Raw genomic sequence first — 26,224 nt, forward strand, 5'->3', positions numbered from 1 at the left:
TCTCTTCTAACCTTAGTTATACTGTGATACTGTGATCACACACAGTGGAGTGACACGCTGACTTTTATTTACATTAAAATAAATTGCTTATTTCAGTGATGGGCAAGCCAAGGTGCTCGGTGGTTTCCCACAAATCAAGCACAGTCCCCCGGCAGACACCAGTCAGACACATCGTCTGTGCCCCAGACTCGCACGCTTTAACTACCCCTCGGTTAGTCTCGGGCTCGCTTGACGTTAAAAGTCCAGGTTCCCTTAAATTCACTCTGGATGCTCATGGGGTGAGGGATTTATGTCGGGCAGGGGTCTTCTACCGAGGAAGTGTGGGGGTTTAACATCAAAATGAGGGTAGGTTATTCCAGCGCACTATTTTCAAGCCAAAAAGCTGGCTACATTATTTAGGTGCAGTTTCACGTATTTGTCCAGGATGTTTCAACCATCAAGGGCACCCCAATTAGAAGTTCCTTACTTAATCCTTCCAGTATGACGTTTCAAAGAACAGTTTACCCCGGAACATGCATGCTTCATTAGCTCAAGAGTTTAGATTGCTTCAGTATCTCCAGCATCACAAAGACAAGAGACACGGAGCACCGCCCACAGACACTGCCGCGGAAGCGAACCCAGCGCAGCATGAGCCCACCGCCCCCGCAGAACAACTCTCTGCCCCTAGAGAACAAGTCTCCGCCCCCTCGCCCCCGGTCCTCCCCCTTGGCTTCGCTCGCTATTGGGTAGCGCTGATCACGCCGAGCACTAGCACAGCAGTTCTCGCGAGAGTTGGAAGATGTATATGTAGGGGCTGCAGGCGGAAGTGCGGCCTCTTCCTGCGGCGGAACGGCTTGGAGAAGATGAAGGTAGGCTCGCGTGGGAGTCTGGGGCTGCGCCTATCGGGATTCGGGCTTTCCTTATCAAGAATGGCAGCAGGTCTGAATGTGGACCTACTGGTGGGTGGCCGTGGTCCCTGGTGACGGAGCTGAAGCTCCTCTGTGGCGCGGATGGGAGCGGATTTTTGGGCGGCGGCGTGGCCGCGCGGATCTTATTCCCGCAGTGGTGCCCCTCCGGTCACGGGGTCGTGGGCCCCTAGGTTCCAGTAGAAGTTACTCCGCTCAGAAGGCTTTTTTATAGAGTGTGAAGTCTGCGCTTCTGGTGACAAGGCTTGGCAGCGAGGCACCGTGTGTGGTAGATCTACGCCCCCGCTCCTAGCCGGGCGTGCTTGAGGAGGAGGCGCCAGGAGGCGGCTCCGGTCTCTCGCCTTTCCACCGGCCCACAGGACGCACAAGAAGTCAACAAAGATAAGCGTCACGCGCTTTTTAAAAACAGTTGTGATAGAAAGGGCTTGGTTTTTTCCCTGCTTCCCTCACTTAGACTTGCTTGACTGCAATTCTGGTAGGTGATAAAGTTTCAGCTCTGGCAACGTCGGCTTTGTGTGTAACTGAAACAGTAACGCAGCCTGCTGTGGCTAAGGACAGAGTTGCCTGGCCCTTCGAGCACGGTAATGGTGACAAGTTTGGAGTATTACGCCTTCCTGTAAGCAGAATTTCGGCTTCGAGATGCTACGATGGAACCCCCGGATAAATACTTCTTTCTGATAAAACGCCTTACGAAACGATTCAACCAAGTCTGTTAACATTTTTTTTTTTCCCCTTGTTAGCTCAACATTTCTTTCCCAGCCACTGGCTGCCAGAAGCTCATTGAAGTGGACGATGAGCGCAAGCTGAGAACATTCTATGAGAAGCGGATGGCCACAGAGGTCGCAGCTGATTCTCTTGGTGAGGAGTGGAAGGTACGTCGTGTAGAGGGGTATGTGAATTGTATTTGAGTAGCTTCATTTAGGAAATTTATATGGTATGCAGTTGTCATGCTCAAGAGTTTGTGTGGTATATATTTGGCAGGTAATGTTGAAAGCTTATGTTTATTACATGCACTGAATTTGGCGATATACTTGCCAGCTCTGCTACTGTATCTAACAATTTCGTGCTTACTCTTTGCAGTACTTTTAGCTTTCATTTGCATGCTCTATTGGTATTCAGGGCAACTTAAATCTGTGCCATAGAACTGCTGGTGCATTCTTCACTGACCAAGCTTATAATTGCTTTTATTGTGGTTAAGCTGCTACTTATATGTGGGGGGAAAAGCATGTTGGGCCTGGTAAAGAGGCTTGGAATAGTTGGCTGCCAATATGGGCAATACCGCTGAATTTTGGATACGTTGATGTCTTCTACTACAACCTTGATAAGGAAAGCAATGGAAACTTTTTTCAGGTAAACCTTCTCCAGATTGTCTTGTGTTGTATGCAGATTTCCAATTCATGAAGATAAAAGGTTTTTACTAGGTTTAGGGTTAAAGAACAGATAGACAGTAATGGACAGCATTCAGTCTGATGTAGCTTGAACAATAAATGTACATACTGGCATGCAGAAGTTGTGTGAAATTCCAAAATCATTGGAGTGGTGTTGGTTAAAGAAATTGTTTTGCTTCAGCAATAACTAATTTTTCCTGAATTGTGATCAGAAAACCCTGTTGTTAGGGACAGTATATTGTTCTTTTTGAAGCTATAAAAACATGAGTATCTGAGGATTGTGTTCTGCCTTTTCATAGGGATATGTTGTCCGTATCAGTGGTGGCAATGACAAACAGGGTTTCCCCATGAAGCAAGGTGTTCTGACCCATGGACGTGTCCGCCTTCTGCTCAGCAAGGGCCACTCCTGCTATCGTCCCAGAAGAACTGGAGAGAGAAAACGCAAATCTGTTCGTGGTTGCATCGTTGATGCCAACCTGAGTGTTCTGAATTTAGTCATAGTAAAAAAGGGTAAGAGTCTGGATGAGACAAGCAGCAGGCACCTGGAAGGACCCTTCTTGCTGGTGGCTGAGGAATTTCTGTAGAATGTAAATGCAATCCTAGCTTCAAAGTGAACATGTTTTAAAATTCCCTCTGAATATTTTCTTTCTTGTAGTTGGTCATTTTTATTGTTGCCAGTAATCAGATATAATCAGCAAAGTGCAGCTAGGGTTAGGGCTATTGGTGAACTTTACAGATTTAGTATCATTCTGAATTTTTATGCATTTTAAACGTAAACCTAAAGTTCACTAGTGAAGCAGCTATTTATTAGATGCAAGATTAATTACCGTGTTTAAATTTACATTCTCAAAGGTGAAAAGGATATTCCTGGGCTGACAGACACAACTGTGCCCCGGCGTCTTGGTCCCAAGAGGGCAAGCAGAATACGTAAACTCTTCAACCTCTCCAAGGAGGATGATGTTCGCCAGTATGTTGTGAGGAAGCCCCTGAACAAGGAGGGTAAGAAAGTAGTTTGTTGGGGTTATGTAATGATCATGAGCGAAGTGCCTAGCCTGCTGCAGGTGCCAAGGCAGTCTACGCTTGTGCTGCAGTACTTTGTCAGCTCTGACTTGTGGATAATGGGAGTTTCCCATCTACCTCATTTCTTTTAGTCTTGTTTTTCCATCTGCTTTGGCACAATTTTAAATGTTTGGTAGAATCTGGAGTAATATTTACTAGTGGTTCAAAGAGCACCTCAAAAGTGATTGTTAATATAAAAGGTTAAATACAAGGTGGAATGTTTCCGAGATACTCTCGGGGAGAAAAAGTGCATAGATACCAAGTGTTTCTTCATGTTCTTACGGCAGTCTCCAAAATGAGCTGTTCTTGGGAGGACATTACCACTTCTCATTTTACTTCTGGGTTCTGCTTTTGATGGGGGATGAAAGATCAGGATTTTTAGCAGAAAGGACACTGCACAGTTTAAGTACTGTGGCAGCTTGTTTGGTAAATGACTGCTGTTTTTTCTGCATCTTAGGAGCTAAGAGTGGGATCTTTGTGAAAATCAAACTTGCTTGTGACTGCTGAAGCCTGGCAGGGTTTGATGTGTGTGGTGGTGTGTTTTTTTTGTGCACTGTGGGCTACGTCGATGTGTTTTTTTGGAGATGCGTGTCAAATCTATGTATAATCTTAAGAGTACTTTCTAGCATTGGAAACATAATGGCTTCTGAAAGCTCGGTGATGAATTTCTGTTTTCTTTCAATGCTTTAAGTTAGGGGAGCACTGTTTAAGACGGGTCTGCTGAGAGGCCAGGAATTTTCACCAAAATGCAGGTTATTAGAGATGTATTGCTTACACTTCATTACTGGTAACAAATTATGAGCACCAGGATTGTGTTTTGGTAACACTAACTGAACTTCTAAGTTTGGTAATGAAGCTTGAGGCCTCTTTGGAAGATAATCTGCCACTTACAGTGCTTCTACTGTTTTTGTTATTTTTAGGCAAGAAGCCCAGAACTAAGGCTCCAAAGATACAGCGATTAGTGACTCCTCGTGTTCTGCAGCATAAGCGCAGGCGCATTGCGCTGAAGAAACAGCGCACTCAGAAGAACAAGGAGGAAGCAGCAGAATATGCAAAGCTCTTGGCCAAGAGAATGAAGGTGCGTTTGCCTTTAACTTAGCTATATGGAGTAAGGGACTTGATAACATTTGACTGTAAAGCTGAAAGTTGCTTTATACATAGCTCATGTTCAACTGGAATGCCAGAATGTGAGTATAAACATCAAACGTTTGTGAAGATTTTTGGCAGTCCAAGAATAGTAGAAATTAACAGAGCTGATTTTGACATAAACAACGAAGAGTTGCAGTTGGTATGAACCCTAGTCTAACTCAGGTGCCCAAGCATTTGAGTGATTTTGTGGAGGAACAGGATCCAGCAGTTGCACTGGATAGATGATGGGATGGAGGTATTTGTTTGCATGAGTTTGCTCTTGTACTTAAACCCCCCAGCAGTGACTGCTGCAGCAGTACTGTCAGAATGTTTTGCACACTGCTTGAGCTTTCAAGTTCCAGGCAAAGTAAATAGACATCTAATATGTGGTGAACATGGCTTTCCTGTAAGTTCAGACACTAGTCCCATGTTATTTAAAGACATGGTTCTATAGCAGAATTCCTCAAATCTGTAAGAGAAGCACTTTTCCCTTACTGACTTAAGGAATCTGTTCTTTGTGTTAGCTTCCTTTTAAGCCACCTTTTCTCTAGTTTGTCCTGTGTCTATGTTCTGAAGTGTTTGATTGTTTGTAACATCTTGGTACTCAGTTGATACTGCTTTCCTTTGCAGGAGGCTAAGGAGAAACGCCAGGAGCAGATTGCAAAGAGGCGCCGTCTTTCTTCCTTGAGAGCTTCTACATCTAAGTCTGAGTCAAGTCAGAAGTAAAGATGTACATGATGCTAAAAATAAACCCTTTTCGTGGCTAACTTCCCATATGACTTCCTAGTGTATGTTGTTACTAGCCATCTCCTAAGATAAATCACAGCCTAGACTAATTGCAGCATGCAGACCAAACTGGAACAAATCCTGATCTTGATTAATTTCTCTTTCAAGAACTTGATTTACATAGAACTTCAGTGGAGTTTTGGTTTTATAACCTTGTGGGTGCATGCATGTTGGTTTTCCTGCAGGCAGGACTTACCAGTAACAGCTAAGTCCTCTGTGATGGTTCAGCAGTGTTCTCAGAACTAAACTTCAGCTAATCTTCAGGAGCTGTGGGTCCAACTCACCTGATAGTGTTCATGTGGTGGGTTTGTAGTGGTTTGGGTTTTTTTTATCTTAAGTATGGAATAATGTTTCCATAGCAGGAATTCTGTCACTTGTCTCTAATTCTGAGTGTAAGACTGGTAAAATATAATGCCTTCAGATGACTCTTGACAACATTGAGTGCAATTATGTCAGTCACTGGAGCAGGATTCTCTGGGAAGTGAGTGAGCATGGCACCAAGCTTGTCACAAGTGCCCATATAACATGCTTAGTCATGGTATGTACGTAGTCCCATAAGGAGTAGGGATTTGGACTTGTGGTAGGTACTTTACTATTCTGCTCCTGAAATTGGTACCAGGGGATAACTATGGCAGCTGTTAAAATGATTGACTTGGAAATTTCAAGGATAGAAGAGTAGCCTTTACATACTCAGACTTGTACAGATGTAGTACCAGGCATGGCTTTTTTCTGTAGTTGTGGGTTTGTAAGTACGAATCAGGATACCATAACAGAACTGTAGAAGTGAAGGGCAGCCCAGGTTTGAAGTGACCCCAAAACATCATCTGGGTCCAACCTTAGATGAGTTTATCTAGTACCCTGTTAAAAACATGCAGTGATGAGGAGTTCAGTATGTCTTTGGGGAGGTAGTGATTGTGGTGCGTGGGTGGGGGTTTTTCACTAAATAAAACCATCTGATGCAACTTGCACATGTTGCCCCTTCTCAGATTGGCTCCTTGCAAATGGAGAGGTAGCTGCTAAGTAAGTGATGGGGTTTCCTCTGAGAATTACCCAGGGTCCTTCAGTCATTCCTTTGGGGGGGGCACTTAGCCCAGCTCTTTGGTAATCCTTGTGACCCTCCTTTAGACCCTCTTGAGTCTTGTCTCTGGAACTGTAGTACCTAGAATTGGACCTGGTACACACACACATACTGTAGAGCTCATCACAGGCTGCATAGTTTTTCCAAAACTTGAGCAAACAAAATCGGTAACATTGCATAAGGTCACAACTGCAAAAAAAAGGGAAGCCTCTGCTGCTCCCTGCAGATTTTGGCTGCCACTGATCCTTACAGCCTGGTGTGTGACTAGAAGCCAGCCATGCAAACCCCTCTGGTAGGAGGCCACAGTTTAATTAGGTCTTAAGTTTTTATAAAGGATGGAGACAACTGTTCAGGTAACTGGGATAACTGCTCAGCTTGCTGTGTGACAGGAGTGTAGGTCAATTTAGTATGCTACAAGAGAAAGGTCAAGATGCTTGCAACCAAGAAATGTTTGTTTCTCTGGAAATGGAGATTACATAACTGACCTGCTGATGGCAGGAATCTTGTGAAAATAAGATGGCCCTGTGTTGGATGAAATGAAGGAAGTCTAAAACAAAGCCCTAGAGCTTCAAAACACATTTTGAATGCCATGGTGCCTGAGCAAAGACCATTACCTAATTAACTGCAATCTTAATATTGGAAGTTGACACCCCTCAAAGAACAATACAAGCTAAACATCGATGACTCTTCAGTCAACTCCCCACCCAACTCAGTAAACATCACCTAGAAGGCAGACACAGCCAGGGCTAGGGTATTAAAAAAAACCTGAGAGGAACACCTCTCTGGGGGAAAGATGGATTTAGCAGAGACAACGATGGTCAGCAGGCTCTGCTTCTCTTCCTCCACTCATGATAGGAGCACACAATCACAGAATCAGCCAGGCTGGAAAAGACCTGAGAGATCATCAAGTCCAACCTATTGCCCAGCAACTAAACCATGTCTCCAAGTGCCACGTCCAATCTTTTTTTTACACCGCCAGGGATGGAGACTCCACCGCCAGGGATGGAGACTCCACTGGCCAGTCACTCTGTGAAGAACTTTCTCCTCACCTCTTGCCTAAACTTCCCCTGGTGCAGCTTGAGACTGTGTCCTCTTGTTCTGCCACTGGTTGCCTGGGAGAAGAGACCAACCCCCCCACTTGTGTACAACCTTCTTTCAGGTAGGTGTAGAGAGAATAAGGTCTCCCTTGAGTCTCCTCCAGGCTAAATAACCCCAGCTCTCTCAATCTCTCCTCAGAGCTTGTGCTCAAAACCCCTCACCAGCCTTGTTGCCCTTCTCTGGACACATTCAAGTATCTCAATGTCCTTCTTAAATTGAGCCCCTAACTGGACACAGTACCCAAGCTGGCCACACTATTTTTGATATATGCCAGGATGCCATTGGCCTCTACCAGAATCAACACCTGCCACCAGCTTGGTGTCATCTGCAAATTTACTGATGATTGACTCAACCCCCTCATCCAGATCATCAATGAAGATATTAAAGAGCATGGTGCTCAGCACTGATCCCTGGGGGACACCACTAGTGACTGGCTGCCAGCTGGATGTGGCACTATTCACCACCATTCTCTGGGCTCGGCCCTCCAGCCAGTTCCTAACCCAGTGCAGATTGCACCTGTCACAGCCATGGGCTGCCCTCTTTGACAGGAGCTTGCTGTGGTGGATGGTGTCAAAGGCCTTGCTAAAGTCCAGGCAGACTACAATCACAGCCTTCCCCACATCTACCAGGCAGGTCATCTGGTCATAGAAGGAGATTAGGTTGGTCAGGCAGGCCCTGCCCCTCCCAAATCCATGTTGGTTAGGTCTGCTCCCTTGGCCATCCTGGAGGTGCCATGTGATTGCCCTCAAGATGATCTGCTCCATAGTGTTGCCTGGCACTGAGGTCAGGCTGACAGGCCTGCAGTTTCTAGGTTACTCCATCCAGCCCTTCTTGGTAAGAACTATGTATTCAATATATGGCTTAACTTTTGCTGCATTTCTTATGTATTAGTGCTATGGCAGAGATTTGTGCCTCCAGCTTTGATGGATCCTACCCAGGATTTACAAACTTGAGCTCAGTCCCTTGCCTTTAGTGCACTTACAACAGATTTGGGATTGCCAGTTGTAACTGTCACTTTCATCAAAGAACTAGAATTGTCTCAGTTGGAAAAGATCATGGAGTCCAACTGTCAGCTTAACACCACCATGGCCATTATGCCATATCCCACAATGCCATGTTCACATGGTTCTTGAACATCTCCAGGAACAATGACTCCTTCACTTCCCTAGGCAGCCTGTTCCATTTCCTGACTACTCTCCATAAAGAAATGTTTCTTGGTAGCCGATATAAACCTCCCCTGGCACAGTTTTGGGCCATTTCCTCTTGTCCCATCACCTGATGGTAAAAGGCCAACCTCCACCTCACTACAACTTTTTTGTACAGAGCATTAAGGTCTCCCCTCAACCTTCTCTTGTGCAGACTAAGCAATCCCAGTTCTCTCAGCCACTCCTCCAAAGACTTGTTGTATAGAACCTTCACCAGCTTTGTTGTCCTTCTCTGGAAACACTCCAGCAACTCAACATCCTTGTAATGAGGGTCCCAAAACTGAACGCTATTCAAGGTGCTGCCTCACCAGTGCTGAGTACAGGAACATGATCATTTTTCTATTCCTGATAGAGGCCAGCGTGCTTTTGGCCACCTAAGCACACAGCTGGCTGTCAATCAGCACCCCTGCCTCCATTTTCACTAGGCAACTTTCCAGCCACTCAGCCCCAAGCCTGTAGCACTGAATGGGGTTGTTGTGACCCATGTGCAGAACCCTCAAACTGATCCTTGGCCTATCCTTCAAGCCTGTCCAGATCCCATTGCAGAGCCTTCTTACTCTCAAGCACATCAATACTCCCACGCAGTTTAGTCTCATCTGCAAATTTACTGAGGGTGCACTCAATTTCTTTATCAAGGTCATTGATAAACATGTTAAAGAAACCTGGCCCAAATACCGAGCCCTGAGGAAACACACTTGTGACCAGCCGCCCACTGGATTTAGCTCCATTCACCATCACTCTTTGCACCCAGCCAGCCAGTCAGTTCTTAATCCAGTGCATTGTTTTGCCCATCCAAACTATAGGCAGTTTCTCCAGGATGATGCTGTGGTGTCAAAGGCTTTACCAAGCCCACATAAAAAAACCATCCAGAACCCTTCCCTCATACACTAAGCAGGTCACCTTGTTGTAGGAGATCAGGCTTGTCAAGCAGAACCTGCCCTTCATGATCCCTTGCTGATTGGGCCTGACCATCTGGTTGCCCTGCACATGCTGCATAATGGCACTCAAGAGGACCTGCTCCATGAACCTTCCCAGTTCCTGAGGTCAGACTGACAGGTCTGTAGTTCCCCAGGTCCACCAGCCAGCCCTTCTTGTAGATAGGTACCAACCTCCAATCAGCTGGGACCTGCCCACTTAGGCAGGACTGTTGGTAAAAGATGGGAAGTGACATGGTGAGCACTTCAGCCAGCTCAATCAGTACCCTTGTATCTGCAAGTATGTTAATAAAAAAGGAGGTAAATCAGTGTTTCTTGGAAGCCAGGATGCATTACTGCAAGCATTTATCTGTGGCTTCATTCTGAAGAACCAGGGCTCCTGCTGGGAAGTGTTCTGCTAAGGACACCCACCAGCCTGTTCCCACCTACTGATTAATGACACTTTTTCTGGTGAGCAGAGAACAGCAGCTCTATCATCAGGAAGCCAGGGTCCTTGACTTCACTACAAGTAAGACTTTCAGGTGTTCTGCCTCCTCTCAGCTTGTTTTCCAGATCTTCTTACCTCTTGCCAGTCCCCAGGGCTTGCTTAAGGTGCCACAGAGCCATCCACTCTCATGAACCAAATCTCCACAAGTGAATATTTTCTCTTCCTCAACTGTTCCTGCTCTTTCCCACCCTTCAGAAATCACTGAGGTGCTATGGAACAATTGCCCTACAACAGACAAATTTACATTTAAGATTAAATTCTGCCACGCAGATAAAACAGGTGTACAGATGACTTTTTGTTTGTTTGTGGTTTTGTTTGTTGGTTTGGTTTGGCTTGTTTGTTTTGTTTTTAACACAGGATGCATACATACTTTATTTTGGGAAATACATGAAAATTGTTTCTTAGTCTAGCATATCTATACAGAATATGCAGAGTGCCCTTTTTAACTCAAGAAACATTTGTCAAATATACAAAAACATTACAGAGAAACATTTGTTAATTAAAGCACAGTAAATGGATGCCATTTTCAACAGGTCAAAACAGTCACTAAACCAGTGCAAATTTTATTGCATTAATTTCCCAGCACACTTAATAAATTCATAATTTATTCACACTACATCCTTTTATCCTCAACAGTTTATTTTAAGCTCCTAGAAGGAGTTTAATGTGCTTCTAAAAACCAATAAAACAATCCCTTTTATTTGCACCACTGATTGATGCAGACTGAAAGAATAGAACGCCCATCAATTTCCCTCCATCACAATATACAGCACAGTAGTATACAAAACTAAAGTCCAATTTATCCATTTATTTTTAAGACTTAGAAGTTTTGGTTTTTGGAAAGGTCCATAATGAAAAGCTGACATAAAGAAGGCACCTTAAGGCTTTTATTAAAGGGAAAAAAACCCTTCTGTTGGAAGTGTACAGTTATGTGCTTACCATTTAATGAAATAAAGTCATCTGCATTGATATGACTGTTGAATTAACAGTTTTAAAATGAAGAAAAACAAAACAAAACAAAAAAATCCCACCCCAAAACTACAGAGTTTATTCTTCAGTTACTTACATTGGAACAATTTGTTTTACAAATATAATTTCTATCATCTAATTTAATATATATTTTGAAAATATCCCCTATGTTGCAGTTACTCAAGGAAAGCAGTAAACTCAATGAAAGATATATTCTTCTACCTGCAGCAATACCAAAAGCCATTAATTCACAGTTAAAACAGAACAAAATTACTCATTCACAAGTGCAATGTAGCTTGAGCTTAACCAATGTGAAATTCCACTAGGAACAACACTAAGTCACATGCTAAACAAGATGAATTTAATTTGGAATACATATTCTAAACAAAATCTTTTGCATTAAAATTTTGTTGTCTAAACTTGCATCATGTAATACACCCAGGCAGGCTACCACTATAAGTAACATATGGATGGCTCTAGCAAAATGTAAAAGCTAGTACCTGTCACTGTGCCAATAATGCAGCCACACCAGCCTCCTATACTTACTGGGTTCTGAAAGTTGTTATGTCCTGGTAATGTGCCAGAATATAATTCATAAAGAAAAAACTTTGTCACTTAAGAATCCTGGTTTTAAACACTTAAGACCCCATTTGTTGTTTAATTATTAAAAAAAAAAAAAAATGCTATTTTGATATGAGCACACAAGCTATATTTAATTGTTTTACAGCTGGGTGAAAGGTGCAACATATATAGTATCTTTTCAGCATAACCTGACTGCAGTTCAACATCCTTAGGGCAACAACTCAAGGAAGCTTCTCTGTGATAACTGTTATTCCAACACAAACTTTCCAAATTCTTGGGCATGCCTGCAAATCATTAACCACTGGCATCCACTATATAATCCATTGGTTTACAGTCTCATTTTGAGGTTCATAATGATCTGCAATAATTTTCTTCAGGTTTCTATGTGAGAATTCCAAAATGCACATGGAAGAGCCAACTCTCCTGAACACTGACTGCTGAGCTACTCGACAAGTATATTTGGAGGCAAGAGTATTTCAAATGAGCAAAAGGCTGTATTTTTTGCTTACACTAAGAGGAAAACAGAAGCAAGATCAAGCTTATCTACACCTCTCCTTCATGCTAGGAAGGTCCAGCTCATTCATGCATTATGGTTTCAAATGAATTTAGATTATTAGGAGTAGACTATCAAACAAATTAGCATTTGTAGATAACTAAGTCACTCCTATGTAGTCCACAAAGTTCAGGCTGTTACTAACCTGCAGAGAAGAACTTACTATGTCTTTAGCATACGATTTTCATAAAGACAGAAGTATTTGTAATGCACTCACATAAAATTTTGAAGACTCTTCCCTGATTACCTTTGTCCAGATTTTCAACCGCCCAAGTAGTGAGCCATGCTAAGCTGCTTTACACCATGCCCTTTTCTGCAGGCTCACAGTTCTTTTAACCTTCAAATTAAGGAAACCCACATCTCAAAGTTTGTGTAGGAAAACCTCCAGTCTCTATCTGTTTGCAAGAGAAGACCTAAAAAGTCAAAGGAAGTACCATCATGCATTTAAAAGGAGAGAAATCAACTAGGAAAAAACAAGTTATTAATTACTTTAAAATTTTTGTGAACCTGATTGTCCCCCCAAAAATCATCTCCTTAGGTAAAAATCTAATCAACAAATTGCTTTTGGAGATCTCCCTTTTCATTTGAACTATGACTTTCATTGAAGAACCAGCTGATTATTGAACTAATAAAAAATAGGTGTGGAAAAAAACTAAATTAAAAAGAGTAAGCACTTACTTTCATTATTCTATATTAAATAATTTCCATAAGCATATTCAAGATTTCAAGTAAATACATGCAGGACTTCTACCACTCTGAAATACAGGTATACATAACAGGAATAAAAGTTAATTTGTAGTGTGTAGAAATGCCAATAGGCAGGAGCAAATCAAAGCAAGTTCAGTCCTGCACCCGACACCTTCCCCTCAGGCTTTAGGTTTGGGTTTTTGTTGTTTAGTGTCTATACCCTGGGAAAGGCTGCTTAACATTTATCACTAGATGCTGTGATACAATCTGCTTTGCTGTTTCCACAGTATGACCTGATTATCTTTCAGAAACAGATGGGAAGACTGTTCTGAAAGGAAGGTCATCTGCTTACAGAATTTAGTATGCAGAATTTACAGAATTTAGTGTTATATGCAACCGTGTAAAGCAATTTGGATGTCATCAATTATCTAAACCAGAACTGACCAGACAGGTTTTCTTTGCAATTTCTTGAATTGGGAAAATCGAACTCAAACTTGATTCCATTCAAGTTTCATCACATAACCATATGGTTTGTCCATTTAACACTCAAAAAATCACCTTTGTATAGCTGCATGTTTGGAATCAATATAAAATTCTACAGGAGAAAGTGCTAAGTTGTTTGGACAAATGCTTCCAAGAGACTTTGACTTTAAAAGGATGGAACTGCATAAGTCAGTTACTAATAGGAGAAAGGAGGAAAATACGAGGAATCAAGCTCTATGCTTCCACTGTGATGTAGCTCAGGTATCTGCCAGTGACAATGCATAAACTCAAACAACGAAAAAAAAAAGTCAGTGTGTGTCTTCTTGCTTTTAATTCTTGAGCAAGCACAGTATTTTCATCAGGAGAGAATCTGTCCAGGCAATATCCCCATTTTAACTTAGGATCAGCACTTTTAGACAAAATACAATGAATCAGTCTAAGATGCAAATGTAATTTGTCCCAAACAGTACAAATCCTTTGCTTTACCCCCATGAAAAAACAAAAGTTGGTTTTGTTGTTTCATGTGGAAGCTGTTGCAGACAGATCTTTATCCCTCATCATTTTCAAGAACGAAAATTTTAAGAAAGTAGTACATAGTAAATATACATTCTACAAATCTTACACTTGCTTTCTCTAGGAATACTTCAAACAAAGCCACACCATTAAATTTCAGGAGAAGCCTGGAATGAATCTTATCATACTCCTCAAGTAACAGAAATATTTAAACTGATGACCAGTACCCAGGCTCTTCTTGTCAGGACTATGACTACTGTGGTCAGTTAGATACGTGAGGGGAAAGAAGCGTCTTACCTACCAGAAGCAATGCAAAAAATGGATTAATCTTTGCAGATCATACACTCAAGCACTTCATTTGTGCTAATCTACACCCTGAAGACCACATTTATATATACATTTTAATTGAAATATTGAATTTGGACTATCAGTGCAAAATAATTAACCCACAGGCCAGCATGAAACCATGGGAGAGGACAATAAAGAATTCAAGGAAAAGACACCTTTTAAGGCGATTTTTTTTTCCCAGACAGTATCTGTTTGACAAACCTTACAGGCATCCTAATGCCATTTATGTTTCACATCTAATTTTCAGGAAGCCATCCACTTCTGACCTGCTTTGTGCAGAAACCTATCATTCTTTTTGAGAAAGTTCATAGGATGTTCATTGGATCTTTAACTTGTCAGAGAATACAGGAAAACAGTGGAAATTTCTGGGCTTTACAGCTATAATCATACATTCATTATGAAAAGGTCAACAAGATAATTTAGAGTACTGACTGGGATGAGGGTCGGGAGAAGGGCAGCAATTTTAGATATCGTAATCTGATAAAAGCAACTACATTTCAATTTGCAATCCAAGGACTCAAATATTTACATTCATACAAACATACTGCACACAAATAAAGAGATCCCTCTTTACAGAAAGGTAGTTTTAAGGAAGTAGTGAAGAATCTCTATGATCTGCAGCAGGAAAGGTATTTCATTCAAATACACAAATATTGGCAGCCCTTAAGAAAATCACCCACTATAGGCTGCTGTCTAATCATCAGGTTTTCTGACTTGACATCGTGGAGGAGAGATTTGAGTAGGGAAAAGAGAATTATATACAGGGAGGTAAAAAAGATCAATCACTGAAGCCAATTCGTGCTGTTAGTATAGTTTTAAAACATTTAACATTCTTTACACTGTGTGTCATGAGATGAAAAATGAGATCGTATGCTGCAGCCTAAGGAAATTGCTTTGACAAACTGCTCAGTTACTGCCTTTTGGAATTCAAGGTGTATATATCACCACGCTCCTGGTTTGTTCACTCCTACCATTTTCTTCCTGAAGTTTAGTGTATGTCTTCCTCAGCTTTATATTAAAGGTGCTCCAAAACACTTCCTACAATACTCGACCCTGCTGCTCGGTGGAGCATCAATTTTCTGCATCTTTTCAAGAACATCCTTTGGTAGATTTTTATGTGCAAGTCTGTATTCACTATCAAAGACCTCTGGGGGAAAAAAAAGGCATAGTTGGAAGTTAAATTTAAGAAACAGTGTACAGTGCATGCTGCTGTTCCTATCAGATCCTTTTGGTGATTTTTATACAATTACAAAATAATTATTCTATCAACTGATATATTATTATTATTTAAAATGCAACAATACAAGGTGAAAACCATCTTCATGTGGAGCACTGCAATCCATCACAGCAGATGCCCATTACTTCTATATCTGCCCAGTTTGTCTGTCCCCAGGGTACTTCCTGTGTCATCCCATATGGGGTCCCTTTGTTTACACAGTATCAAACAGACATCAGGACAGAGATCAGGAATGGATAGGCAATCTCACGGCTAGGTGACATAGGTCTAATATGTGGGTCACAGGAAGATGGAGAAAACTGGGAACAAGTTTTCAGGCACAATGAATTAAAGCTTCAAGCTAATAAACTTTGTTAGAAATAACTGATCGCTGATTGCAAACAAAGTAAAATTAATGGCCCCATCCAAATTACTTTTATGTATGACTTGCAGAGTGACAGCACAGTACTTGTCACAAAAACACAGCAACTGAAATTTCACTGAAAAATTCATGCATGAGGTGAATTTCATACACATTTCACATGAAGTATTCATATATTTCGTACACAGGCATTAAGTGTTTCACAGTGTTTTTTACTTACCTATGTCAATATTCTCTCGTCCAAGAGACACCAGAGACAGGAAAAGAATTTCTCTGTAAAAACTCCTAGGAAATATTTCGAAGGGTAAGTCATCAACTAGGCACAGCAACAACTATCTATGTTGAAGATGCTTATTTTCTTATTACCTAATTTCTGGCCTGTTCTGTTAATCTTGCTATTGAAGAAACTGACAAGCCTGCATGATTACTAGTTTAAGTGTTTCTCATATCTGAATATTTTTCCTCAATGTACAAAGTTATGTTATTACCAAATCTCAGCTGTTACAGTCTCTTTGAAAAATTCCTCTGCCAAACATATCATGAAAACAAGAAAAAGACAATTATGCACTACTTATTTATGAACTCAGTCCTGCCTGAGGGTGAGGTACAGGGAGCAGGCTTACTTCAAATCACTCATGGTTTTGATTTTTATTTCAGAGTGTTATGATTTATCTTAGAAATGGGTATCACTAGATAACTGGGTATGAATATTTTTCTTTGTGGAACTTAAAAGATTCTTTTCTAGGCAAATTAGATTTTAGAACCAAAGAAGAAAAGCTGATTTAATGTGATTGACTTCAAATGTATCTTGTATCTGCTGTAATTTACTTCAGAAGCTGTGCTTTCGTATGACACTCTCAAACTACAGTGCAGATGGCAAAATGTGCCACACAAGTGTTATTTTACACATCTCCTTTTGTTTGTGGATTGTGCTGCATCCACTTTTCTTAGCCAATAGTTCAGATTGGTAGAATTTCAGTATGTACAGTTAGGCAATTTGGAGAATTTCCCAGACACTGCAACAGGATGCTTGCACACCTGTATTAAACAATTTATTAGATCTAGAGCAACAACAAAAACTACATAGTCAACATCTGCCTTTTTCTTGTTAATCTGTAAAATGTGGTTTTTTATTAATGAATTCCATTTACTTGATTTTCATGAATTTTGAATTTAGCTACAGAATACATCTGTTTGTAAATTTGGACATGAAGAAATATACACAGTATTTAGTGGAAATAATGGTAATACCATAAAGACCTCTCAGGAATATTTAATTCCATTTATGTGGTGTACACGATTTGATCTTAACCATGAGTGGAGAGAAAGTAAAAAGAGACTACTGCTTTACCTCTGCCGTTTCACATCTGGCTTCACTTTCTGCAGAAGGAGGTTGATTGGTTTAACAACATCATTGTGTTGAATACTTAGTTTGATCTTCTCCAGCAGTGCATTTGTGGCCTCCTGATCTTCTGTCATTGTGGAGGGTTTCTTCTCAGAAGAATCTGGGAGATGCAACAGCATAGATTATTAAAACAGTAAAGACTACTTTTTCCCCATTTTAGTAAGCAAAAGGTATTTCACAAAAGTGAGATATATATACAGAACCTCTACTCAGTCTATAGAAATTTGTTACGATGGAAATACTCTGTATGTTTAAGTAAAGACTATAGTCTTTATAAATATCTGAGGGCTGGCTGTCAGGAGGGAAGGGATAGACTCTTCTCACTTGCTCCCTGTGATAGGACAAGGAGCAATGAATGTAAGCTGCAGCACAGAAGGTTCCACCTCAACACACAGACCACTGTAACAGGCTCCCCAGAGAGGTTGTGGAGTCTCCTTCTCTGGAGACTTTCAAGGTCCATCTGGATGTGTTCCTCTGTGACCTGAGCTAGATTGTATGGTGCTGCTATGGCAGGGGCATTGGGACTCGATGATCTCTTTGGGTCCCTTCCAACCCGTGACATCCTGTGATCCTTTACTAATTTACACTATTATAGGGGGTGACAAAAAGCCTCAAGTATCCATGTGCAAGAGCTCCCACAATGAAGAAACATGAGACTGTAGAGTATCCAGCATCAGGCGTTATCTATGTTGATTTGTTAGCTCAGATTCATTGCTGCATTTAAGATTAAAAAGTAAGTTCACTCCAAGAATGCTATTTTTACATGCAGGAAAACAAATTAAACAAAACACATTACAGACAGATGCTTTCCTGGATCTCACTTTTCGACAGTCAAGTAGACTGCCGAATGTACATATTGATGGGACCTGCTATTTTTCATTACTTTATGTAAACACGAGACACAATTTTGTAACAGTCTTGTTTATCATGCCTGCATAGATATAAACAGATAATGCAATGAAAACTCAAATTGGGTGAAGCACATTCAGTAGCAATTCCTCCCACCCTGTTAATAAGTGCATTACTGTGACCATTTGAGGCTGTGCCTTTAAGGAAGGGGCACACTGGCTAAATGTTTATAAAATATTTTGGTATTCTAAATGAATTTCATTGGCTAGGTAAGGTGGGAGGTGAGATTGGACCCAGCGCGGTTTCTCTTCCTTCGCTGCTCCTTTCGGCTGGACTGCTTCTGGGCTTCTGGCCAACTAAGATAAGATACTAACTAACTAACTCCCTGTGCATAGGCCTCTGTCTGCTGTGCTAACCCCCCTCTTTTCTCTTTTTCTACCTCTTTGGGGGAGAAGGGAGGTAGGGGAATGAAGGGGGCACAGAGGGAAGCCCCCTCTGTTGGGGGTCTGGTTTCTGACTGTGTTTATTTGCTGTATATTCCTGTATATATTGTAAAATACCTGTATTTGTGGTGTTACATATAATCTGTTTCCTTGTAAAATATACTCTCATTTCTCTGACTGGGTTTTAGCCGTGGTTTCTTTCCCAGTGGGGGGAGGGAAAGCAGAGCTTTTCCTCTCAACCCACCACAATTACATATAAAGAACAATTGACTTACCTTTTCACACAGATCAGTACGATATTAGCACAAACAGTTTGACACTGAAAGTACGTCAAGTACCTGAGGGATTGCAGAAGCTTCACACACTAAAAAACTTTTGGACTTGATAGGCTGTGTACACTTCAGACACTACCAAAAAAAAAAAAAATCACCCTGGTTTTCTCCATAGCCTCTGCTCCCTCCACTTTCTGTAACATGTGTTTTACTTACTGAGATTTCTCCAAGACATATACAGGGGCTCCCCAGGCTCTTGGTGGAGGTTGATATTATCCCATAGAAGATGGATGTATACTAGCTTGCTGTCTTGAGCAAGAGATGTCAAAGGAAGCTAAAAAAAAACATGAGGAAAGGAAAAACATTTTTAAAACATCAGCACAGGCTTATTGTTTTAAAACCCTTGCTCTTTACTCATTTTACAAACAGGAACAGTTGATGTCTTCTAGAGAAAAATGCACTCACTAAGAACAGTCACAAGTCCTACTACAATTAATTGCCTTTTCTAGTTAAGCCTAATGTACACAGACCATTCAGTTTTCTATAGGTATCTGAAGAAAATTATTTGTGTCTCTGAAAATACTTTTCGCACACCAAACATGTTGATTCATTTGTACTACCGGTCATACCATATCTTGGTATTTTCTGAACTGAATTAAGATGTAGTGTGCCTGTCAACATGCTCATCTCTATTTGCATACAAATATGAAACATTTATTTCCATTAAAGGTATATGGCATTCAAAACAAAAGTATCATAATTACTTGATTTTATCAAGTGCTTCTGGAATAAAAAATACAGTAAGAATTCCTGGGCAAGAAGAAGTTAATACTAGTGTGTCAATTTAAAGTAGCAGTTACAAGAAATTATGTCTCATCTTGTGTTTACCCTTACCCACACGCTCTATTTGTCCAGCGTGCATTGGATCACATTAGTATTGGTCTTTGACCGCATTTCTTGGAAATTTGTTCTTGGTTCTAGAGAGGGTTTTTTTGTTTTGAAAACTGAGGGAAAGAATTACAATTGAAGTGCACAGAGTGCAAAACATTAACTTCACATGCACCGCATACAAATACCTATTGAATCTGGCACTCCCACACATCATCCCCGTAACTTTCAGAAAAACATCTGCTCCTTGAAACAAGAAGAGCAAAATACTCAAAAGATTCTGCATTCTTTAGTTATATTCCTACAGTCATGAAACTCAGCGCAGTTTGAGTAGCAAAAACTATTAGCGGGGAAAGAACAAAATATATTCTTCACATGCAGTTTGTAAGTGCTCTGCAGGCACATCCTTCCACAAACCAGCCATCTCTTCAATGAATCTTACTCTCTCGCTTTCAAAAAGAGAGCAGCCTCACTAACATTTGAACACTGTTTTCACTCACCTTTCCTCACAGTTCCTAGTGGAAACCAAACCTATCTTCTTGTATTATAATAACAAAAGAACTAACATCCAAGCTACTCAGAAATAACTTGCCCACTTTTTTGACCTATGAGCTTACTCTAGTACCTGTTCTGGTAAGAGAAAGCCACTTACCTGCACTCCACCATTACAGTGTTCGGATGTCAGAATGAGTCCAGGTAAGTTGCTAGGGAGGTCCAACCGTCGGAAATACCAAACTAGGTTCCAGAAAATTATGGGGTGTTGATTAATGAATTTGGATGTATGAATTACTTGCTCCCCCTCGTTTTCCAACAGTGATTCAAGCTCCTTACGCAGTACCAAAGGGCTCAGGTAGGGCACAGATACAGCAAGAGGGTTAGGTCTTTTTGTTAAAGGATCCTAAAAAGAAACCACATGCAAGGAAGAAAAAGAGGGGTTTTTTAAACAACAATTTTAAACATTTTCTCCTGAATTATTTTCCCTGAAAACCCTCCACTGCACAGTTTATTTTCATACTTGGAAGAAGTCTCTGGAAGTACTGTACAAATAATAAGTTTAATAGCATCAGCAGTTTTGACTGTTGATGTGTTTCTTAGCTTGAGACTACACAGTCAGGAAAAAGTTACAATAAATTAGCATTTTCTCTTTTTCACAAAATAGGTGGAGCTTAGGTAATTTTCTCTGAAGCTCTCTAAGGTGGTGGCAATGAAGATTACAAAAAATGTCAGCTGTGGAACTGAATTATGAGTTCCCATACTAAAACAGCCATTTGCCAATAGAAAGCGCTAGGAAAGAGAACACTGTTTCACAGCCAAGAATAAAATCATAGTCTCAGTACTGTCTCGTACCTTCTCCAATTGACTCAACAGCTAAGCCTAACAATATAGGAGGTGTGTACATAAGTGCACGGAAAAGGAGCAAACTTGCACTCTTAACAGTGTTGTTTGCACCACTCTGTTTAGTCTGCTCTAGAAGTTAGGTCATGTTTAAAATATGCTTCCAGTTTTAGAAAGACAGAATAGCTTCGTTTTGCTAGAGAGCACACTTCCAGCAGCACTGTTGGTACAATGTACTCAAAAAGCAATTTCAGAGTAACTCTTGTAAGAAAATGAAAATACATTTGGCCGTTCCCCAAACGGACAAAAATGCTAGCAGAGGACATTATTCACTCTAAGTTTATTGCATTCTATATTTTGCTGACAACTGACTGTGCAGCTTCCAGACTCACCACAACTTCTTGTAAGCTATTTGGAAGACTGACTGTTGAAATGCCATGAGATGGTCTCTGGGAAAGATCAATGTTTTGCAGCGGACCCCCAACACTATGGCTCCGAGTCAAGGACACTCCCCGTTTTGTTGCATTACTGGCAGACGTCTTCATGGTTCTGGGATCTTTACTCTGTTCTTCTGCCACACCACTGTTTGGATTTTAGAAGAGAATATGCTAATATGAAACTACTCAGCATTCCTACGGCAACAAGAAGGAAGCAGAGAAAGGCTGCCAAGTTAAGTATCCCAGACCAAGTTTTGCTATTAATAAGAAATTTGCCCAGTTAGCTCCACAGTTCAGGGAAAACAAAACAAAATAAAATACCTCTCAGAACAGTATTACCACCCTTTCACAGGGGCAGCTAGATATAAACTAAGACATGAATCTGAATGACCTGCAGTTCTATATAACTGCTCTAGTACAGCTTTACCTTGCTCAGAAAAACAGCAATGTACAGTTTTGTCAATATACAAAGACCATCTTGTTCTGGATATTTTTACTTTTCCTTCTCTTTATGTTTCCTTTCTCTAAATGTCATAAGCAGAGCAAAAGTACTATAGAAAAAAAATCATAAGTTGATGCCAAAACAACATACTTTAAGCAAACTCCTATTATAGGCTTGTCAAATTTAACCCATACAATCAAGCCACTGAGAGTTGCAGAATCACAGAATTGTTAGGGTTGGAAGGAACCTCAAGGTTCATCTAGTTCCAACGCCCCTGCTGTGGGCAGGGACACCTCACACTAGATCAGGTTGCTCAGAGCCACATCCAGCCTGGCCTTAAAAACCTCCAGGGATGAGGCCCCCACCACCTCCCTGGGGAGTTCCGGTGTCCCACCACCCTCATGGGGAAGAACGTCTTCCTAACATCCATTCTGAATCTGCCCATTTTTAGCTTTTTTTCCATTCCCCCTAGTCCTATCACTACCTGACACCCTAAAAAGTCCCTCCCCAGCTTTCTTGTAGGCCCCCTTCAGATATTGGAAGGCCACAGTAAGGTCTCCTTGGAGCCTTCTCTTCTCCAGACTCAATAGTCCCAACTCTCAGTCTGTCCTCACAGGAGAGGTGCGTCAGCTCTGATCATCCTTGTGGCCCTTCTCTGGACACACTCCAGCACATCCAGATCCTTCCTGTAACAAGGGCTCCAAAACTGGACACATTACTCCAGGTGGGGTTCCACCAGAGCAGAGGGAGACACACAGAAAAAGGTCATAGCAGCACTACTTCAGTTCTTCCCTCTTCCAACATGATACCTTCTCCTTAATGCTTCATTCCTCAAACAGTTTCAAAAGTAGTTTCGGTTTTACATCACAATGTCATAAACCACATTTGCTACAAGTGGAATGCTCTGAGAGCTTTCTCTCAAAAAAGTGTTCAAGGAAATGGACTTATTTCCTCCATAATGTAGGGTCTTTTTTTAAAATTCTAAACACAAGTAAAAGAGAAGCAATGCTTATATTTCTGTCTGTCTTTAAAAGGTGTGTTCTAACAGTACTGAGTAAATGTTTTACCTATTACTCAATAGTAGACTCATTTCTATAGTTCTATCTCTTAAACACACTCATTAAGTTGAAACAGCTTACTTCAAATTGACAAAAGTGTGCTTAAAACATGCAAAAAACTGTGAGAAGAAACAAACAATCACCAAGTTAAAGTTCTCCACTTTATTTAGTAGATAAGTTAACCTTTCCTTAAGTAAAGACGATACCCAGGTGTTGATACATTTTTGACAGAAGTAACAACACTGTTTTACCTACCTTTGCTCAGCTGCAGAGCTGGTTTCCTCAGCTATTGTGTGGCTTGGCTGTGGGTCATCTGAAAAACTCATCAAGTCAGCAACAGCCGGACTAGACAATAATTTTTGCTCCACAGGATCCATAGTTAATGGAAGGGTACCACTCTGTAAACTATCACCCGAGGTACTTTGCTTCAGGAAAATGCTAAGTTACAACATCAATGGGAAGGGAGAGAAATACAAAGGTTAAGATGCATGTACAAAGTCACTAAAAAGAGTTACTTTCAACATTCACTTTCACAAAGTATCAAAAATAAGGAAATATCAAAAATAAGGAAACATAAGGTTTAACAGCAGAACAAACTTCATCCTGCTCTCCTCATTGTAACTTATATACACAAAGTAAACAAACACAGAGATTTGATCTGCAAAATAAGAAATCCTACATCAGACATAAGTCAATAGAAGTGATCTGAAGTTGTCATGGTTCCCAGTCAGCAGCAACATATCAACAGCTGACACATCACTGGAAGTGGTTGTTGTAATATGACATTACAGACTCAAAGGCTGTACACCACTGCAAGCACAAGATAACAGGAACAGGTCTTGCTCTGCTAAGGGTTTTTAAGTAGATGCTCCACAGTAGTTCTTTTCGGCATTAGAGAACGCTAATGGAAGCTTCATTCCACAGCAATGACCACAACAGTGAGAATAACCCTAAAATGTTCCAGCCTTCACAGTGCAATTTAAAGTGTTAAAAATAGGAAGCAGAGAACCTTAAACTGAAGAACTACTGGAGAAATAATAAGCAGGAGCATACATAACTAAATTTGTTATGAATAAATTTAATTTGGGAGAAATTCCTTGCTGACAGATTTTTAAAATACTTCATGTGTTTTTTTAAAGTTTGACCCATTAACCTTGTTTTAAAAGCTAAACAAAGAGTGCAAACAGATCTACACCTTCTGTAGAGTTACACTTGCAAGGAAAATATAAAGCATAAAAAAACCCCCAAAATGGTAAAAAGGCAAACACCACTTTGGTTTTGGGCTGGTTTACAATGAAATGCAGTAGTTTACATGACTTAAGATTTCCTTGAGTACAGTCAAGTCCATTGAATACATTCTTGTGAATATCTAGCCAAAAAAATACTGAGAGACACAACTACAATCCTTTTGTGGAAAGAGTATAGCCATGTACAAATGCAAAGGTATTAGGAGTATCCATAAAACCTACCAACCTTGCAGAGCCACGCAGGTCTTTAAATTCAACATTAAGTAAAGGTAGGAAGGTACTTTTACAAAAAGGACAGGTAGTGTTCAGATTGGAATCATCTGCTGTCCATCCAGCCATAATTTCTTCATCATAAACCAAGGCACCACAAACCCTACATTGAGAGCAGCTTGACATCAATACCTAGAACAGCAAAGAATGAATATTATCAATATTGTTTCAGAGTTTATAATTGGCTTTATAGGCTTATTATCCACAGAAGCTGACAGGTAATCAGAATACCAGCTGGGAGGAATGGTTCATCAATACTTGCCATACTCAGGAGTCCATTTAACTTTTATCCATGTAATGCAAATGTTAATAATTATTTTTTGTCAGGTATTTTGAGAACTGGAAGACGAATAACCCTGACATGCTATAAAACTAGCATTTGGAAAGGCTCGCTTCTATGAAGCCTTCAGCATATATGAATTGTTTTGAACTGTATAGGTAAATGAAGGTCAACTCAGAAAAACACAAAAAACCAAACCAAACCAAACGCAAAAGAAACATTTATAGTGGTGTGGTCAGATGACCTTGGCTGGCTGCTGGTGCCCACTAAGCTGTCTATCACTTCTCCTTTCTCAGCTGACGGGGGGAGAAAAATACGACAAAAGTCTTGGAGATAAAGACAAGGAGACCTCTCAGCATTTACTGTTATGGACAAAACAACTTGAACTGGGGAGAAAATTATTACTAATCAAATCAGAGTGGAAAAATGAGAAATAAACCCAAATCTTAAAATACTTTCACCTGAACCCTTCCTTCTTCCTGGGCTCAACATCATAGTATCACAGAATTGTTAGGGTTGGAAGGGACCTCAAGATTCATCTAGTTTCCAATCCCCCTGCCGTGGGCAGGGACACCTCACACTAGATCAGGTTGCTCAGAGCCACATCCAGCCTGGCCTTAAAAACCTCCAGGGATGGGGCTTCTACCACCTCCCTGGGCAACCTGTTCCAGTGTCTCACCATTCTCATGGTGAAGAATTTCTTCCTAACATCCAACCTGAATCTGCCCATTTCTAGTTTTTTTCCATTCCCCCTACTCCTATCATAGCCTGACACCCTGAAAAGTCCCTCCCCAGCCTTCTTGTAGGCCCTCTTCAGATACTGGAAGGCCACAAGAAGGTCTCCTTACAGCCCTCTCTTCTCCAGACTGAACAGTCCAAACTCCCTCAGTATGTCCTCACAGGAGAGATGCTCCAGCCTTCTAACCATGCTTGTGGCCCTTCTCTGGACACACTCCACCATGTCCAGATCCTTCCTGTAATAGGGGCTCCAGAACCAGACACAGTACTCCAGGTGGGGTCTGACCAGAGTGGAGTAGAGGGGGAGAATCAACTCCCTCAATCTGCTTGCTATGCTTCTCTTGATGCAGCCCAGGATGTGATTGGCTTTCTGAGCTGCAAGTGCACACTGCTGTCTCATGTTCAGCTTTTCATCCACCAGCACCCCCAAGTCCTTTTCTTCACAGCTGCTCTCAAGTCAGTTGCTGCCCAGCCTGTATTGGTGCTTGGGATTGCCCCGACTCAGATGCAGGAGCTTGCACTTGGTCTTGTTGAATCTCATGAGGTTGACATGGGTCTACTCCCAACTTCTCTACCTCATCCCTCTGTGTGGGATGCAGGGAGACAAAAAAATGCAGCCTGCCACAGTTCTCTAGCTTCGGCCTCACTTCTTGTTGTGACCCTTTTCTCATTTGTGTCTCCTCTCTCTATATGAGAGATACATAGAGGCATTTAACACATTTTTCATTTTTTAAAGCTACTGTTACACCCTGGGTTAA

The 26,224-nt window shown here is 41.1% G+C and overlaps 2 protein-coding genes across 5 annotated transcripts in view; one reads left to right on the forward strand and one right to left on the reverse strand.

The window, feature by feature from the left end:
• Positions 1-797: 797 nt before the first annotated feature.
• On the forward strand, positions 798-5,257 carry RPS6 (ribosomal protein S6). Its single transcript, XM_054178811.1, has 6 exons — positions 798-848; positions 1,646-1,777; positions 2,593-2,803; positions 3,146-3,292; positions 4,273-4,430; positions 5,111-5,257. Exons 1-6 carry the CDS (start codon positions 843-845, stop codon positions 5,204-5,206), a joined length of 750 nt encoding a protein of 249 aa, XP_054034786.1. The 5' UTR covers positions 798-842; the 3' UTR covers positions 5,207-5,257.
• A 9,121-nt stretch (positions 5,258-14,378) lies between these two features.
• Positions 14,379-26,224, reverse strand: part of DENND4C (DENN domain containing 4C) — a 64,298-nt gene continuing 52,452 nt past the window's right edge. For 3 of the 4 annotated variants that reach the window (XM_054178993.1, XM_054178994.1, XM_054178992.1), the window contains 8 exons: positions 24,405-24,580; positions 23,187-23,369; positions 21,387-21,576; positions 20,312-20,557; positions 18,988-19,105; positions 17,154-17,307; positions 16,023-16,087; positions 14,379-15,351 (listed from right to left, as the gene is read on the reverse strand). In XM_054178993.1, coding sequence (XP_054034968.1) covers positions 15,215-15,351; positions 16,023-16,087; positions 17,154-17,307; positions 18,988-19,105; positions 20,312-20,557; positions 21,387-21,576; positions 23,187-23,369; positions 24,405-24,580 — 1,269 coding nt within the window. In that variant the 3' untranslated portion in view covers positions 14,379-15,214. Of the gene's footprint in view, positions 15,352-16,022; positions 16,088-17,153; positions 17,308-18,987; positions 19,106-20,311; positions 20,558-21,386; positions 21,577-23,186; positions 23,370-24,400; positions 24,581-26,224 lie in introns of those variants that run through there. The other variant, XM_054178995.1, reaches the window with a different exon arrangement.

The sequence above is a fragment of the Dryobates pubescens genome, chromosome Z (assembly GCF_014839835.1).
Source record: "Dryobates pubescens isolate bDryPub1 chromosome Z, bDryPub1.pri, whole genome shotgun sequence".
NCBI classification, from domain to species: domain Eukaryota; kingdom Metazoa; phylum Chordata; class Aves; order Piciformes; family Picidae; genus Dryobates; species Dryobates pubescens.

Bases quoted from the DNA above. Each gene is read 5' to 3' on its own strand.
- RPS6 (XM_054178811.1), top strand. The intron at 1,778-2,592 runs GTACGTCGTGTA...GCCTTTTCATAG, and splicing joins CTCTTGGTGAGGAGTGGAAG to GGATATGTTGTCCGTATCAG. The intron at 3,293-4,272 runs GTAAGAAAGTAG...TGTTATTTTTAG, and splicing joins GAAGCCCCTGAACAAGGAGG to GCAAGAAGCCCAGAACTAAG.